Raw genomic sequence first — 16,551 nt, forward strand, 5'->3', positions numbered from 1 at the left:
CTCATACTTTAAAACTAGTCCTGGTGAGCGAGAACGAATACAGGGGGTGGTGAAAGATAGCCCTGATACCTTGATGTATGTGACATATCACATAGATGAAGACATTGACTTGTGTGAAGGGAATTGGGACCCCAAACATAAGGAATGCTTAATCCCAGGAATTTTTCCTGAAAGAATAAATAACAGTCAATCCACCAGGAGAATGTTTATAAAGACATTAGAAGTGTCCATAACGAACTCAACCAAGATGTCAGATCCATGGAGGGTAAAATGCAAAAATAGCAAAGTATATCCAGTAGATCCCACGGGAGAGAACTATGAAGGGTGATATATTGTTTACATCATCTTCAATCAGGGGGAAGAGAAAGAACATAAGAGGTACTATTATGATTTCCCAGAATTAGTTCAAGGGTCACTGGCCGATAAGTGTTTTCATCCCGCTGATGGAACTCTTGACATTCTAATCACTAAACTTCCCACCTATAATAGGAAGACACATCTGCTTAACTACCTGTTAGAGAAAAAGGTTGTATTGCAGTTGAATTGTAGTAACACCCATCAGGCTGTGTGGTATGAACGAGAAAATGTGACCCTCTCTACCAGATATACAAAACACTGTAATTTTAAAAATTAGGACCGATGCTAAAAACAAACAGTATGAGGCCCTGGATTTACAACCAAGATTGTCCATACATGCCTTTGTATTGCAAGTAATGAGGGAGAATTGTGTCCCCGAAATACAAGGTCATTATTTTATTGACACAGCTTATTGGCACCCAAATCAGTCCCTGGCTTTCAACAGTCCAAACCCATGGAAGTGGGATGTCTTATGCAATGGTGTGGATCTGCCTAGAGTGAATGAGTGGATGAATGGAAGGCCAATGAATGAAGAAATGAGAGGCGTGCATATGACTGTAGACTGTCAAGATCCCCAAGGATATGATTTGGATTTTGACTTAAATTTAGATGGCCCATTTGTATAGCCATTCTGCAATGCATTTGATGAAGGCTGTTGGACATTCAAGCAAATGACAAAGTTTAAGAGTGATGAGATGTTCCCTGGAATAAACACCCCAGTTATTGATCCCAAACGAGGAAAGGGCGAGGAAAGATCTGTGTAACAGTTGCACGGGTACCCAATGAGATGGATGTTCTTGTGCCGGGGAAAATTAGTTCAGACTCCTGTAAGGCTCCTATAGTGAAGGCAGCAGATCTAGTTGTCCCTTTACTCTCCTCTCACTGGACAGTACTAACAGAAACGCAATTTATGTTGTATACATGGAGGATAATTTTATCTGATTTCCGGGTTGATAAATGGGATAAAAGGTGTGCAGCCTTCATCAAGAATCAGGTATACATGTTGAAGGATTGGCTGCAATCTGGATATTCAGAACATTTCAATACTAGAGCAAAGAGAGGCTTGATAGAGACTGCCTTAGGAGCTGGGGGCGTGGCACTGGGCGCCCTAAACACTATGGATCTAGAAGTGCTCAGAAACAAGCTAGGAGGGTTGGCACAACATGTCGGGGAAGGGGTTAAGGTGCAGCTAGATGTCAATCATATCCTCGAGAACCTACAACATGCTCACATCAATGCTACTGCCTCATTAACGGAGGTAATGAAACAAAAATTCACCGGACTGATAGCAGGATTATCCAAGGTACAGGAAGACGTCCAACTTGCTTTATCTTGCACCCAGGTACAATCAGAATTGTCTCAGGACCTCAGAGTTATGATTGCCTTTTTTTCGGCAGGGCAATTTCCACTAAATTTGAGAAAACCAGCAGGTAGGGTAGTATCCAAGTTTGCTATGAGTCATGTGGATTTGTGGATGACCCAGTTCCATGGCTGTAAAAACCTGACCTGCACTGTCTCATCCCTGATTCCAGTTTCAGGGACTGAACATCGCGCATATACCACAGTCAATTTGGGTACTATCCTATCGGACTCTACCGTGTTACACACCCAGGTCCATCATGATCTGATGGTTTATGAGTCCGGACAACCTCAAATGATTGATACTGATGGGTGCTGGAAAAAGGAAGGAGTTGTGTTATGCCAAGGGAAACAGGACAGGATCTTGAGACAGCAATGCTGGCACAAGGAGGGGTCATGTCTCATGGATGCCGAGGAGTTGTCACAAACTTATTCAAAATACTTGGGGCAAGGGTATTGGTGCTGGTATCAAATGTCCAGTGACACCCTATACTCTGCATACGGGTTGAACTGCACTCAGCGTGGTACACTATCTCAGGGAGTCTACTGTACATCTTCCCCTGTCCTTGGAATAGACATAGCAGGGACACAAGGGCGTACCCCTATTACCCCAGAGAAAAGGCTTGATATCAAACCCGACACCCCCATACACCTACAGAAACTTCCTCTGGGACTTGGGACTGAGTTAAAAGCTTGGCTATTAGACTTTGGGCAACAGGATAAGATTTTAAATGTTTTAAGAGAAGTAGAGAAACAAGCCACCATACGACTCTCTCATGATCTAAATAAATTAATCCAAATATCCCACGCATTAGATGAAGATGCTAAGGTTTCCTGGTGGGAAAGTTTATTCGGGTACAGTCCTAAAGCCACAGCTTTCCTGAATATTTTACTCCACCCTGTTATTGTCCTGATCTGTGTAGCCCTGTTGCTCTTCCTGATGCAATTAATAATGTGCATTACTATCAGGAAAATGAACGCAAAAGCTATGAGGATGTGTACCTCAACAAGGTACCTCCTCTTGAGGAACAAAGAGGCCACTAACTCCGAAACAAATCCCTGAAAAAGCCAAATCCAATCCAGACAAGTACAGAGAATTTACAGAATTAAGAGAGGACCCTAGAACAACATACTGTTTTTAGTTTTTTGTTGTTCTTAGGGAGAAGCCTCTAAATTGGAGTCAGAAAGTGCAGTCAGGTTTACCTAAATTCCAAAAAGTGTATTTATGTATTTATTTTTATCAATTTTTTTCTTCTCTCCTTAATATCTGTGTACCTGACCTGCAAATTCGTACTACTGATCACTAGTGCGGGAGAGGAGTTGCCCTTTTTTTTTTAAGTAGTTGCTGCAATGCTTTTAGTTTTTTCTCCTTTTTCAGTGCAGCCAACAATAGATTTCAGGGCAACTATGTATTAGTGATTTTTTTTCTCTTTTTTTATATATATATATATATATATATATATATACAAATTTAATGCTCTGCATCTATCCAAAGTTGAATGTGTTAAATAAAAATCTTAGTTGGAGCAGCATTAAATCTGTAGTTTTTATATTTTTTATTTTTTTTTTCTTTCTTTTCCATTTGTATTATCCTTTTTGCTCATTTTTATTACTTACCTATCTTTCTTCCCTTTCCTAGTTTAATATTCTAAGTTGTTCTTTTGATTTCTATCTTCTATTCTCTTAGATAATGTAACTAAGGCACCAGCCATATAATTATTTGTTGTGAATTATAACATTCTTCCCGACTCAGCTTCAAGAGTCAGGTGGAAACCCACAGAACCGTATTTAACAACCAATGAAAAAAGAGTATCCCTATAAATCCAGGTCTTATATTTTACATCCCTCGACCTGCCTACTGCTTTAACCTTAGCTTTACCTGTTAACATTAATAATCCTTAATGGCCACACAACTGCAACAATCTTGATCCCCCCCCCCCCCCCATAACTGTATTCTGACATTCTCTTTTTCCTTTTTGTATTCATGCACAACTGTCCGGAGGCCTTCCCTACCACCACCTGAAGAAGCAACAACTACCACCATGCCATAGCTTGAGACAAAGGTGCAAGACTGAACTTTCCTTAACCATGTTGAAAAGTGCCATCTCGCGGTCCGATCCAATCTTTCCAAACATCACACAACATTCCCCTGTTACGGGGTTAAAAGATGCCAGGATCCCGCCATCGATGTTGGAGTTCCACTCTTCCAAGGCGTGAGGAGTGAGTAAACATCGCTGTACATGCACTCATGGTCCGGATGTGAGTTCTCAGAGACACCAGGATTTCTATGACTTTTCAGTCTCAAGTCTATGTTGATGTGTTCATAAGAACAGATAAAGAGTTTCGTCGGGTTCAAGAAAAGAAGTGGAGGCCGCAGTGGTGGTGGTGGGGGGGTTGGACCTTCTGGGCTGTTGTGGGTGGGTACAACATTTTAAGTTCAAAGTTATGAACTTCAGGGGGAAATGTAATAGAATTATTGAATTCTAATGTTTTAATGTTTTTTTGACCTGAAATGGACATTATTCTGATTATTAATATGAATAACAGTGAAATGCTGTGTGGACATTCTGATACACAATATGGGGGCCATACACAGCTGTGCCAATTCGAACTTCTACTGCTAACATATGGTTACTAAGGGGGAGGGGGTTTTTTTGGTTTCACTAAGAGTGTTTAAAATGTATTGACCAAGTAATTTCCCCATCCCTTCCTTTCATCATCAAACCTAGCTGAGTGAACCATAAAAGGAAGACGAATTAACATCCTTTAAGATGCTGACCATCTGGTTTTTTTGACTATATAGTAAAGGTGGGGGTTTAGGTGCAGGAAGTAGGTGACCATAAATGGTAATTGAACCTTTTTGGGTTTAGGTGCAGGAAGTCCTTGACCATACATGGTATGCAAAGGGAGGGGGTCTTCACCTGAGAGGGGGTAGATATAAGCCCATTCAGAAAATTATTCTTTCTTTTCGACTTCTGAGCTCTGGCTAGACACATGGTGGTATGTATAGTTCCTGTGTAAGGTAAAAAATCTTTTATCTTGTGTATGATTGCTTTGTTGTATAACTTTATTTCCATCGGCAACAATGTATTTGGAACATCACGGTTTTTAAGATTTTATTATCTATGTCATAATTGATTCATCTAAAGTTTATTTTCTGAAAAATAAATTTGATCTTTATTTTTAGCAGTTATCATTCATTACTTATTTTAATGGTAGTAGCCTCAACAACATTGGCTAGATTTTTGTATAGAAAAAGGTTATTGATTAATAAGTAGAAAAGAGAGGGGACTAGGAAATTTCCTTAACAATTCAAACCACCATGTCCGGCTTTCCTGTAAGTAGAAATAGAGAACAGTACAGCCATAGAACATTTATTCACAGTTTGACACAGACAGACAGTTTAGTAATAACAAACAGAGGCTTATGTACATAATAGGTACAGCAAGCTCTTAAGGATCAAACTAGACCATCAAAAACAACCGGGTATGATAAAAAAAAAAAGATATTGGGTGTGCCAATTCCAAGAGTGCTTTTCAAATACGATAGAACCAAAATCTGCTCCATACTGCTCCTTAGGACAGCTACAAGAAGACTAACGTTGCTGCATGACCCTCATCACAAATAATAAAAGGACATTGGGTCATACATATTTTCATATACATTTTTTTTTATACAGTACATTATTTTATAAAGCCTATGATAGTTACTTTGTGGTTAAGAATAGCTGCATGTTCTTTTGGGTTGAAATTTTTTTTCAAATCATGTGGACTATTGCTCATGTGATGTTTTATTGTATGAAACCAGCACACATTACCCAAAAATTGTACGTTCTGTTCAGTAATGAGAAAAAATGTGCAGTTTGCTCCTTCAGTAATTCTCTTTTGGAAGTTCTTAATTGTCTCTTAAAATTTGTGTACACAGTATATGAAAATCTTATGATCGTTCTGAATACATAATTTTCCTTCCAACCAGAGGCGTAACTAGTACCTTCAGGGCCCCGATGCAAGAAACCATAGAGGGCCCCCCTGACCCTCCCTCACATCTGCCCCAGGGCCCTTTCCATCAGTCCCAGGGCTGTTCCCTCTATGTGCCTGGCTTGCTTCCCGCTGATCCAAGGGCCCTTTATTATGGTCCCACAGCGGGACTCTTTCACATCTTGGGCCCCCCCCCCCCCTCATGGTGGTGAAAAGCAAGAGATATGTCACCAGCACACCAGGGAACTCCATACATGAGTCTAATGTAGTAGTTGAACTACCTGGGTTGCAAAGGTTGTGCTTGCGACCAGGCCATGGTGTTCCACCACTATGGGGGTTCCCAACTTCCTCTTGTTGTCCTGCCCCTGCTATTGACAGTGTCAGTCCAGTGTCTCTGTCTTCATGGCAGCACATTAGGACCCATTGCCTGTTACATTATGGGGCCGGTGGGCACAAGTGCGGGAGGGCTGGCACTACTGGTTGCAGACAGCTGAGCTCTCTGCCAGTCGCCTAGCAGCTTTCTCTATTGACATACAGATCGAGGTGAGATCTGGGCAATGCTCCTAATTGGATATAATGTGTGGACAAAAACACAGTATTTATTACTGTAGAATCAAAAGTACAATCACATATATATATCAAAAATATGTTCAGCAGCCATGTAGGCTCCATGCCAGTAAGGCAGGGGCTGTGATCAATAAAACCACAATCATATTTAATATTAGATCCCATTGGGAGCATTGCTTGGATCACCAGATCACCATGTTAGCAGAGAAGGCTATGCAGCGCCACTGCTGTTAGGCGACTGGCAGAAAGCTCCCCCCCGTGAATGCGTCCATCAGCCCCATAACCAGGACCCAGTTCCAAGTAGGAACCTGGTAGTTCTGCCACTGTCTCAGTGGGGGGAATTTCCCCATCCACCTTGACTGTGTAGATGGGGGGAACTAGATTTTCTTTTGCGTCAGCACAATGTTTGAATGAATAAAAAAAATGTGATCACTGTATTGGCTGCCTAAGTGCTAATGGGAAGTGGAGTTCGTGAAGCTCTTGGAGGAACAGAGAGGAAGGGGGAGACAAGAAAGGGAGATGGGACCAGTTCAGCAATCACAGTATACTGAACAGCTCAGTGTTCACTCACTAGAGGGCAAAACCTGTTATCTCAGACAGCGACATCATTCATATTTCCCACCCACACATCTCCTGGCAGATACAGCTGCATGCCGGGATAGGAGAGTTGGAGATTCAGGTTGACACAGGAGAAACAGGGGTGGGAAGAGGAGAAGCTTGTATTCAATCTCTCCTCTCCTGTCCGTGAGGGGAGGGGGGGGAGTGTGATCATTGGGCTGTGCGAGTGTCATAGACACTTGGCTCAGCTGCAGCCACTGATCCCTACATTTACAGACAGGAGAATTCAGGCTGTTTTTTTCAAACTGGAAGGTTTGCAACACTGCCTGCCCCCCCCCCCCCCGCACAGTGGCAGGACACCAGGGCCCAATCACAAGTGCGACTTCCGTGACCCTGGTAGTTCCGCCGCTGCCTCCAATTATCATATAATGTGTAGCCCCCATTAGTGATTGCCAGGGTAGCCATCAGAAATTTTGGGGCCCCTTACACAGCTTTAGGCCTGGGCCCCCCGGGGCCTGACCACCAACATTCCCCCATGGCCTGCCGACTGCCCCTTCCACCAAATCTTCCCACTGACCATCCCACAGAGTCCTTCGGTGCACCCACTTTTATTTTAACACTCTTAAAACATAATATATGAAAATGAGAAGTATTATTCCCATCCCTGCACAGAATTATGCATCCCTTTCCACAGTGTATCCCCTATTCTTGCCCAGAATCCTGGAGAGGGATGAATAATTCCGGGTGGGGATGAGGATATATTGTGCAGAGGGATGGATGAATCTGGCCTGGGTGGGGATGAGGATGATGGAGTGGCATTGTCAGGGCCGTCTTTAACGCAGGTCAAAAGGGGCATCTGCCCAGGGCCCTGGTATTGTTGGGGGGGGGGCACAAAGCAGCTGCTCCTGGAACCGTGATGCCCTCAAATAGCTATTTTGGTTTAGCAGTCACAAATACAGCTGTCCCGTCCTCCCGTTTTCTCTTCCAGGCAGGTTAACAACAACACAAGCGGACACAGACAGGGGAGAAGCACAGCTGTGGGGTCTGTGTGTAGCTCGTCCTGACAGGGAGTGAGTCAGAGCTGCTCTCCGTGCTCCCCTGCCCCCCCTCCTGCCTCTCAGACTTCTATAGCATAGCACAGAACAGAGTGAAGTGTTCTGGCTGTATGCTACAGATCTGATAGGCGGAGACTGCAGAGTGTGTGTGGGAAAAAGAGCGCGCACACATAACAGAATGGTGCAGCATCGCTGTGAGGATGAGAAGGAGGGGGGTGAATTTGTTTAAAAGATTTGAGAACTTCAAAAGGGGAATACAGAGGTGGCTGTGGGCAGAGTGGGGGTACAGAGGTGGCTGTGGGCAGAGTGGGGGTACAGAGGTGGCTGTGGGCAGGGTGGGGATACAGAGGTGGCTGTGGGCAGGGTGGGGATACAGAGGTGGCTGTGGGCAGAGTGGGAGTACAGAGGTGGCTGTGGGCAGAGTGGGGGTACAGAGGTGGCTGTGGGCACTGGGCAGGGTGGGGATACAGAGGTGGCTGTGGGCAGAGTGGGGGTACAGAGGTGGCTGTGGGCAGAGTGGGGGTACAGAGGTGGCTGTGGGCAAAGTGGGGGTACAGAGGTGGCTGTGGGCAGAGTTGGGGTACAGAGTGTGTGTTTGTTTTTTGGAGTGGGGAGTGAAATTGCATGTGGGGGTGGGGAGGGCAAGAAAATGCTTGTGCTTGCCCAGGGCCCAAACAATATTAAAGACGGCCCTGTGCATTGTGAGAATGGATGAGGATGATTCTGAGTGGAGATGAGAGTTACATTGTGGAGAGCCTCTTCACTATATAACTCTCATCCCCACTCAGAATCATCCTTATCCATTTTCACAATTCCTTTCCACAATGGATCCTCATCCCCGTCCAAAATTCCTGGAGAGGGATAGATGATTCTGGGCAGGAATTGGAATACATTGTGCAGAGGGAAGGAAGAATCTGGCCTGGATGAGGATGATGGAGTTTCATTGTGAAAATGGCTGGGGATGATTCTGGGTGGGGATCTTTTCTCCACCCAGAATCAACCCCAGCCATTTTCACAATGCAACTCTATCATGCCAGCTTGTCATCAGAGGAGTCCAATCAAAAGTACAGGCAGCACAGCAGCAGCACGTTGCTGCACACACATAACTCGGTCAATTACTTACCCTCCACACTGCTATCTCGACCCTACGTCATGCACCTGCAAGGCTGGGGCCACTTCCTCCATTGAGCAACTGACTACACCCCCATGCCCGAGTGCTGCCCAATCAGATCTTTACAGAAGCAGACTCCGCCTCAGCAGGGAACTGAATGGAGCAGAGTAAGTGGCCAAGTTATACTTGTGGGTACTCGAAGCAGTGTTGTAACTTGTAGGCGAGCTGGACTGGGGAAAGCTGGTGACGTGTATCACGGTGTCTCTCTCTCAGTCTCTCCCGTGCGAGTGCGGCGGGGGGCGTTTGTTGATCGGTTGTGCTGTCAGCGAAATGAATCAGTGCTGTACTGCTGACATTTTCAAATTATGCAAGGGAAGCGGGCCCCGGGCCCCTCTGGAAGCTCAGGCCCCTTACACCTGTACTGCCTGTACCCCCCTGATGGCGGCCCTGGTGATTGCCAAATCTGTTACAGGGTAGACATAACTTTCCATAGATACGGTCATACACATTTAGGACCAGATTTTGCTAATTTTGGACAAATGTTACATTTCCAATGCTATTAAAAAATGTTTGTTCCCTATTGGTCACAAGGATGGGCGAAATACTAACTGATAGGGCTTCCTCGGCTTTTGTATAATCACCAAAAAACATTCTGTTTTTAGGAACATATCTGCATATGGCAATAACCAGTTATAATATACATCAATAAAGTTATTCTTATTCCTATTAGGCCCCATTCACAATTGTGCGACTTTTCATGCAACTTTGGCCCCCCAAGTCGCATGACAAGTCGCACCGCGTTTCCCAATGAGTACAGTTCAAATCTGTGCGACTTAAAGTCACAGTGACTTTAAAGTTGTTCCTGCACTACTTTGGTCTGACTTTCATGCAACTTGAGGGCCATAGACTTTAATGTAAACCCTCAAAATTCGCATGAAAGTCCCACCTGTATGCTATACATGCGAATTGTGTGCGACTTGTGAAAAGAATGTCGGCAATGAAAAAAAATGAAATGAATGCCAAAATGTAAAAAAAAAACAAAAAAAAACAGCGAGGGCCCGCCCCCCCAAAATTCATGCCTTCCACCCCAAAATTCATGCCTTCCAGACTCTTATCTGGGCATGCATCTGGGCAGGTCAGGAAAGGGGGAGACGAGAGAGCGCCCCCCTCTTCCTCTCTGAACAATACCACAATACCAGGCCACATGCCCTCAACATAGGGGGGTGCTTTGGGGCAGAGGGGCCCTGGCCCCAGAAAGCACCTTGTCCCCATGTTAATGGGGACAAGGGCCTCTTCCAAACAACCCTAGCTGGTGGTTGTGGGGATATTTGGGGGGGCTTAGCAGAATCTGGAAGCCCCCTTTGACAAGGGGGCTCCAGATGCCAACCCCTTATGTGAATGAGTATGGGTACATAGTACCCCTATTCATTCGTGAAAAAAAAAGTGTAGTGTAAAAAATTACAGTAGGCAGTTTTTAACAATTCCTTTATTTAGAAAAAAAATGCCCCCAGTGTAGAACAATCATCAATCACGACACCACTGTTTTGCTCGTCCTCCCCCTTTCCTGACAGGCTGCATGCTCGGATAAGGGTCTGGAAGGGGTTTTGGGGTGGACTCCACACCATTTTTTTTTTTTTTTACATTTTGGTGTTTGGTTCCTTTTAAAATCCATACCAGACCTGAAGGGCCTGGTATGGATGGGATGGGGGACATGCTGTTTTTACATTTATTTTCATTTTTGTACATTCAGCTGTCGGTGGGGAAACCCACTGACAGCTGATGAGGGTAAATGCTCAGCATTATGTACAGTGCCTTGCGAAAGTATTCGGCCCCCTTGAACTTTGCGACCTTTTGCCACATTTCAGGCTTCAAACATAAAGATATAAAACTATAATTTTTTGTGAAGAATCAACAACAAGTGGGACACAATCATGTAGTGGAACGAAATTTATTGGATATTTCAAACTTTGTCAACAAATAAAAAACTGAAAAATTGGGCATGCAAAATTATTCAGCCCCTTTACTTTCAGTGCAGCAAACTCTCTCCAGAAGTTCAGTGAGGATCTCTGAATGATCCAATGTTGACCTAAATGACTAATGATGATAAATAGAATCCACCTGTGTGTAATCAAGTCTCCGTATTAATGCACCTGCTACTGTGATAGTCTCAGAGGTCCGTTTAAAGCGCAGAGAGCATCATGAAGAACAAGGAACACACCAGGCAGGTCCGAGATACTGTTGTGGAGAAGTTTAAAGCCAGATTTGGATACAAAAAGATTTCCCAAGCTTTAAACATCCCAAGGAGCACTGTGCAAGCGATAATATTGAAATGGAAGGAGTATCAGACCACTGCAAATCTACGAAGACCTGGCCGTCCCTCTAAACTTTCAGCTCATACAAGGAGAAGACTGATCAGAGATGCAGCCAAGAGGCCCATGATCACTCTGGATGAACTGCAGAGATCTACAGCTGAGGTGGGAGACTCTGTCCATAGGACAACAATCAGTCGTATACTGCACAAATCTGGCCTTTATGGAAGAGTGGCAAGAAGAAAGCCATTTCTTAAAGATATCCATAAAAAGTGTCGTTTAAAGTTTGCCACAAGCCACCTGGGAGGCACACCAAACATGTGGAAGAAGGTGCTCTGGTCAGATGAAACCAAAATCGAACTTTTTGGCAACAATGCAAAACATTATGTTTGGCATAAAAGCAACACAGCTCATCACCCTGAACACACCATCCCCACTGTCAAACATGTTGGTGGCAGCATCATGGTTTGGGCCTGCTTTTCTTCAGCAGGGACAGGGAAGATGGTTAAAATTGATGGGAAGATGGATGGAGCCAAATACAGGACCATTCTGGAAGAAAACCTGATGGAGTCTGCAAAAGACCTGAGACTGGGATGGAGATTTGTCTTCCAACAAGACAATGATTCAAAACATAAAGCAAACTCTACAATGGAATGGTTCACAAATAAACATAGCCAGGTGTAAGAATGGCCAAGTCAAAGTCCAGACCTGAATCCAATCGAGAATCTGTGAAAAGAACTGAAAACTGCTGTTCACAATCGCTCTCCATCCAACCTCACTGAGCTCGAGCTGTTTTGCAAGGAGGTATGGGCACAAATGTCAGTCTCTCGATGTGCAAAACTGATAGAGACATACCCCAAAGGATTAACTTAAGGGGGCTGAATAATTTTGCACGCCCAATTAAAAAAGTTTGAAATATCCAATAAATTTCGTTCCACTTCAAGATTGTGTCCCACTTGTTGATTCTTCACAAAAAATTACAGTTTTATATCTTTATGTTTGAAGCCTGAAATGTGGCAAAAGGTCGCAAAGTTCAAGGGGGCCGAATATTTTCGCAAGGCACTGTAAATAGGCTGTTTGATCCTGTATGCGCAGATCCTCCACTTCTTCCACTGACTCCAGAACAGGTCCGGATAATACAGAGCCTTTGGAGTGAGGCTGCACGTGCTCAGTTTGGTGTAAATTGCTAGAGGGTTATTTTTTTTGTTTTTGTTTTTTGAGACAGTGCATGTGATCAGCACAGGGCCAATCAGCACTGTCCAGACAGAGGGTCAGGGATCATGCATCCTGATAGGACAGTTCAGTGCAGTATGAAAGCTCCTCCTAGAAGTTTTACCAGGAACTGATTGACGTTACAAGACTACTATATACCGCTGATGGGAAAAGGTATTTAGCAGTTCATATTTACTAAGATGATTGCATTACCATGTTCTGTGTACTGTGAGACCAGACCTAGTGAATGCAGGCTCCTGGGTTTAGTAACACTTTAAATCATCTGATCTTGGATCTTCCTAAATGGCATTGTATATGTATACTAATAGTATACTAATTTAAATGACACAGAGGAGAGCTGGCATATGAGGGGCTTGAAAGTGTCTTAGTCCCGATATATATGAATACAAAAAAGAAGAATGACCAAGGGACTTTGTAAGGCACAAACCACAAGGTATAAAATGTACAAAATGCATTGAATTTTAAACACTTTGGTACATACAGTTGAAAAAATTCTGATAGGCATGGGTGCATAGATATATGCATGGGTTTCCCTAGTTACATAAATCAAAGTATGACTGACAATCCAAGGTGTAAATGTATATATGATAAAATTTCTCTACGCGTTTCGCGAGACAATGCTCGCTTCCTCAGGTGATACATATATAAATGCCTAAAATTAGAGACAGCTGTTAGGCCTCAAAGCAGAAAGGAAGGATAAGAAAGAAAAAGGGGGGAAAAGAGGGGAGGGGGACAAAAACAGGGGGGGGAGCAGGCAAAAAAGGGAGAGGGAAGACCAAAACTCACAATTGTGTATAATTGTCCTAACAAACTTCCAAACCAGGGTAATAAACAGTCAAGTATTCGTCCCCCCCTCCCCCCTTTTTTTCCTCCCTTTTCCTTTCTTATCCTTCCTTTCTGCTCTGAGGCCTAACAACTGTCTCTAATTTCAGGCATTTATATATGTATCTCTTGAGGAAGAGCATTGTCTCACAAAACGCGTAGAGAAATTTATCATGTATACATTTAAACCTTGGATTGTTAGTCATACTTTGATTTATGTAACAAATGGAAACCTTTGCATATATCTATTATCTATGTACCTATGCCTATCAGAATTATTTCAATTGTATGTACCCAAATGTTTAAAATTGAATACATTTTGTACATTTTATACATTGTGGTTTGTGTGTTACAAAGTCCCTTGGGCATTCTTCTTTTTTTTTATTTACTCATTTTAATGCTTTGTCGTCGTCATCCCCCCCCCCAAACCAGAGGATGGTGTTCACAAGTGGCATAACATACCTGTAATGACTATACTCAACCTAATAGTTATGCATGTGTGTTTTAAGGTAGACAGACAGGTCTTCAATTACGTGAGTTTCATGTTAATATAGTAACTAAATGTTTTATAGATTTTTTATTTATTGCTTACACAATGCATAAAGTTGCTGCCAAAATTTCTAATAGAAGAATTTAGTGTAATTTCATGAATAACATCAAGGTGTTTGGAGTCCATCACATGACGATACTCTTGTAGTTCAACAATTTTTATAAATTATAATGATGATAACATCTGTCTGTTGGGCCCATAATGGAGGCTTTCATGTTGTGAAAATGTATTTTTATCCAATAAAATCACAAATATTTAAACAGTGTATGAACAAGAAGTACCTAACTAATTTTCAGATATTGGATTCAAATACAGACGAAAAATTCAAATCAAAAACCAAAAACGAAATGAAAACAATACAAATTATAAAGACGGATCATTCTAACATAGTGAATGTAACTAAATTAAATTTTCAACTCAACAAATCCATCCTAAACAAAACAAAATAAATTTTTCCGCAGATTTTAAAAAAATGTTTTAAATGATTGTACAATAAAATGATCGATTTATATGAGATTTTTAGAGATTGACAATCTATTAGGGGCTAGTTTAAATGGGCTCCTGGAGAAGAATACTCAAGCTGCTAGTTTACACGGGCTGCTGAAGGCATGGGGGGGTTGGGGGCTCCTCAAACTAAAAGGAATTTGTGCTCAAGCTTAGACATGCAGCCGTTCACTAAATAAAAATGCTTCCATTGAGCCTGTCAGTGTTCAGAATATTATTTTGTCTAAATACTGGATTTAGTAATGCTGAATTTGCAATGCCCAAACAGGGAACAATGTAGATTTACAAGGGTCACTATGCCACACATTTTCTCCTGCTGATTACTATATGGATTTAACCTGCTACCAAACACTGGAATCTTGCTACATGTGTGGCAGATTTACTGATTGATGTACAGCAAATAGCTATTGAAAGTTAAGAGCCGCAAAGGCAAATCTTCAGTCTTGACATAGTAACTGCATATCATCCCATCTTACCGTATAAGCAGGATTCCACATACACCGGGATCACTGTCAGTCACAGCTAAAAGCTCGTACACTGGGAGATTGAACTGGCTAAATAAATACAGAACTAGACATGTCCTAACCACCCTGTCAATCAGTTACCACACTTTATTGATTTTCTCTGAGATTTGAAAGTTAAAGTGATAGCACAGAATTACATTACGTAGTATAAATATGTTATTATATTTATATGCTCACTCTCCTATAAATGGGAATGTTTTCATATATTTTTTATATTAATAGAATTAGCTATACAAAGAAGTTATCTTTGTGCCATATCACTGTGTAATATTGTATACCTAACTGAGGAGATTCAGCAATTACAATCTAAAACTGGCCAAAGAAATTAAAAAATGGTCCAGTTATGCATGCAGGACCTGCATAGCTGGGTACTTTTTGGAACTTGCCCAGAGACTCAGACTGATCAGTTGGCGTGTTGGGTCACTGGCCCATCTTGTTCCCTCTGTCTCTGCCATAGGCTAACAGGGGTAGTAGTACTTCACCTTTACTTCAGCATTGTTGTGTCCTGGAGTTCCCTCACTGCCCGCTGATATATTTAGCTGTTCTTTTGAGAGGTTCCGATCCTTGGCCATTTTGATTGACCCAGCCAAGATCCTAAGTAAGCTCTGACACTAGAATATACTCGGTTGGACTCCTTTAGGAAGGATTTAGCAGAGAGGCATTAATTGGCAAAATATGTTCGGAGGGGAAGAATATGTTATCAGGAAGTACTGTCCCTTTGCCTGGAATGGCTAATAAATATGTGAATGCTTTAGTACCTTAACAGATCGAAGCATATGTCCGGTAAAAGTAGTATAGCAGGAAGAGGCTTTTTTTTTATACACAGTGGCCTCCCTGTCTAGTAAGAATAGAAGAAGAAGAGAAGAATTTATTCCATAGAAGAATACTTTTAACTGTCATCTTTAAGCCTCTGTTGGGCTTCTCATAGACATGAGATGATATTTGCATGGTCTTGTTAAGGACACAATCATAATGCAGCAGACAGTCTCTGACTGACTGCATTGGCAAAGGTGACCTTCTAAAAACACTTTTGCATATAGTGGCATTTGTTTCCCTGAGATAAGCCTGACAGGAAGTGTACATGAATATTCAGCTCCAATGGTCATGCAGGATTATGGAAAGAGCTTTTAAAAGAAAGATCTTTGGCACTGGGACATCAATGGTACAACATCTCTTTTGTAGGGCCGTATCCAAAATGGCTAATAACATAGACAAGTTAAGTCCAACATTAAATAACTGTCTCTGGACAAGTATTAGAAACTTTACTTCATGTGGGCAGTACCAGTCTAGTGGAAGCCTTGAATTAGGTGCCGAGTTATCTAAACCGTTTTTGTAGACCTGAAAACCCAACCTCTCCTTCCAGGCTCCCACTGGAAAACTGTGAAGGTAAAATTAAAGTGGTATTAAACCCAAAAACAAAAAATGTAATATATTGCAGCCAATCATTAGATGTGGTGGCTGCATTTGTTTTCTTTTTTTAGGCTTCTTTTCCCTCTGTTTTTACCTGGTGATCTGACCAGTAACCCACCTCGTTTATTAGAGTGCCTACACTCTAGATCAGTGGTCTCAAAACTGTGGCCCTGGGGCCAGATGGGGCCTTTTTGCTTGTCTTTATCTGGTCCATG

The 16,551-nt window shown here is 42.5% G+C and overlaps 1 protein-coding gene and 1 pseudogene across 3 annotated transcripts in view; one reads left to right on the forward strand and one right to left on the reverse strand.

The window, feature by feature from the left end:
• Positions 1 to 15,022, reverse strand: part of ALLC (allantoicase) — a 91,586-nt gene extending 76,564 nt beyond the window's left edge. The window contains exon 1 of one of the 2 annotated variants that reach the window (XM_082249638.1): positions 14,879 to 15,022. Coding sequence is in view for 1 of the 2 variants with exons in the window: in XM_082249637.1 (XP_082105763.1) it covers positions 14,879 to 14,899 (21 nt within the window). In the remaining variant the exon portion in view is untranslated. The remainder of the gene's footprint in view (positions 1 to 14,878) is intronic. The other variant, XM_082249637.1, reaches the window with a different exon arrangement.
• Positions 714 to 2,779, forward strand: LOC309550125 (annotated as a pseudogene). The gene has a single exon. The product of its transcript is annotated as an uncharacterized misc_RNA (transcript).
• Positions 15,023 to 16,551: the final 1,529 nt, after the last annotated feature.

The sequence above is a fragment of the Pelophylax lessonae genome (assembly GCF_965119305.1).
Source record: "Pelophylax lessonae genome assembly, chromosome: 3".
Lineage (NCBI taxonomy): Eukaryota > Metazoa > Chordata > Amphibia > Anura > Ranidae > Pelophylax > Pelophylax lessonae.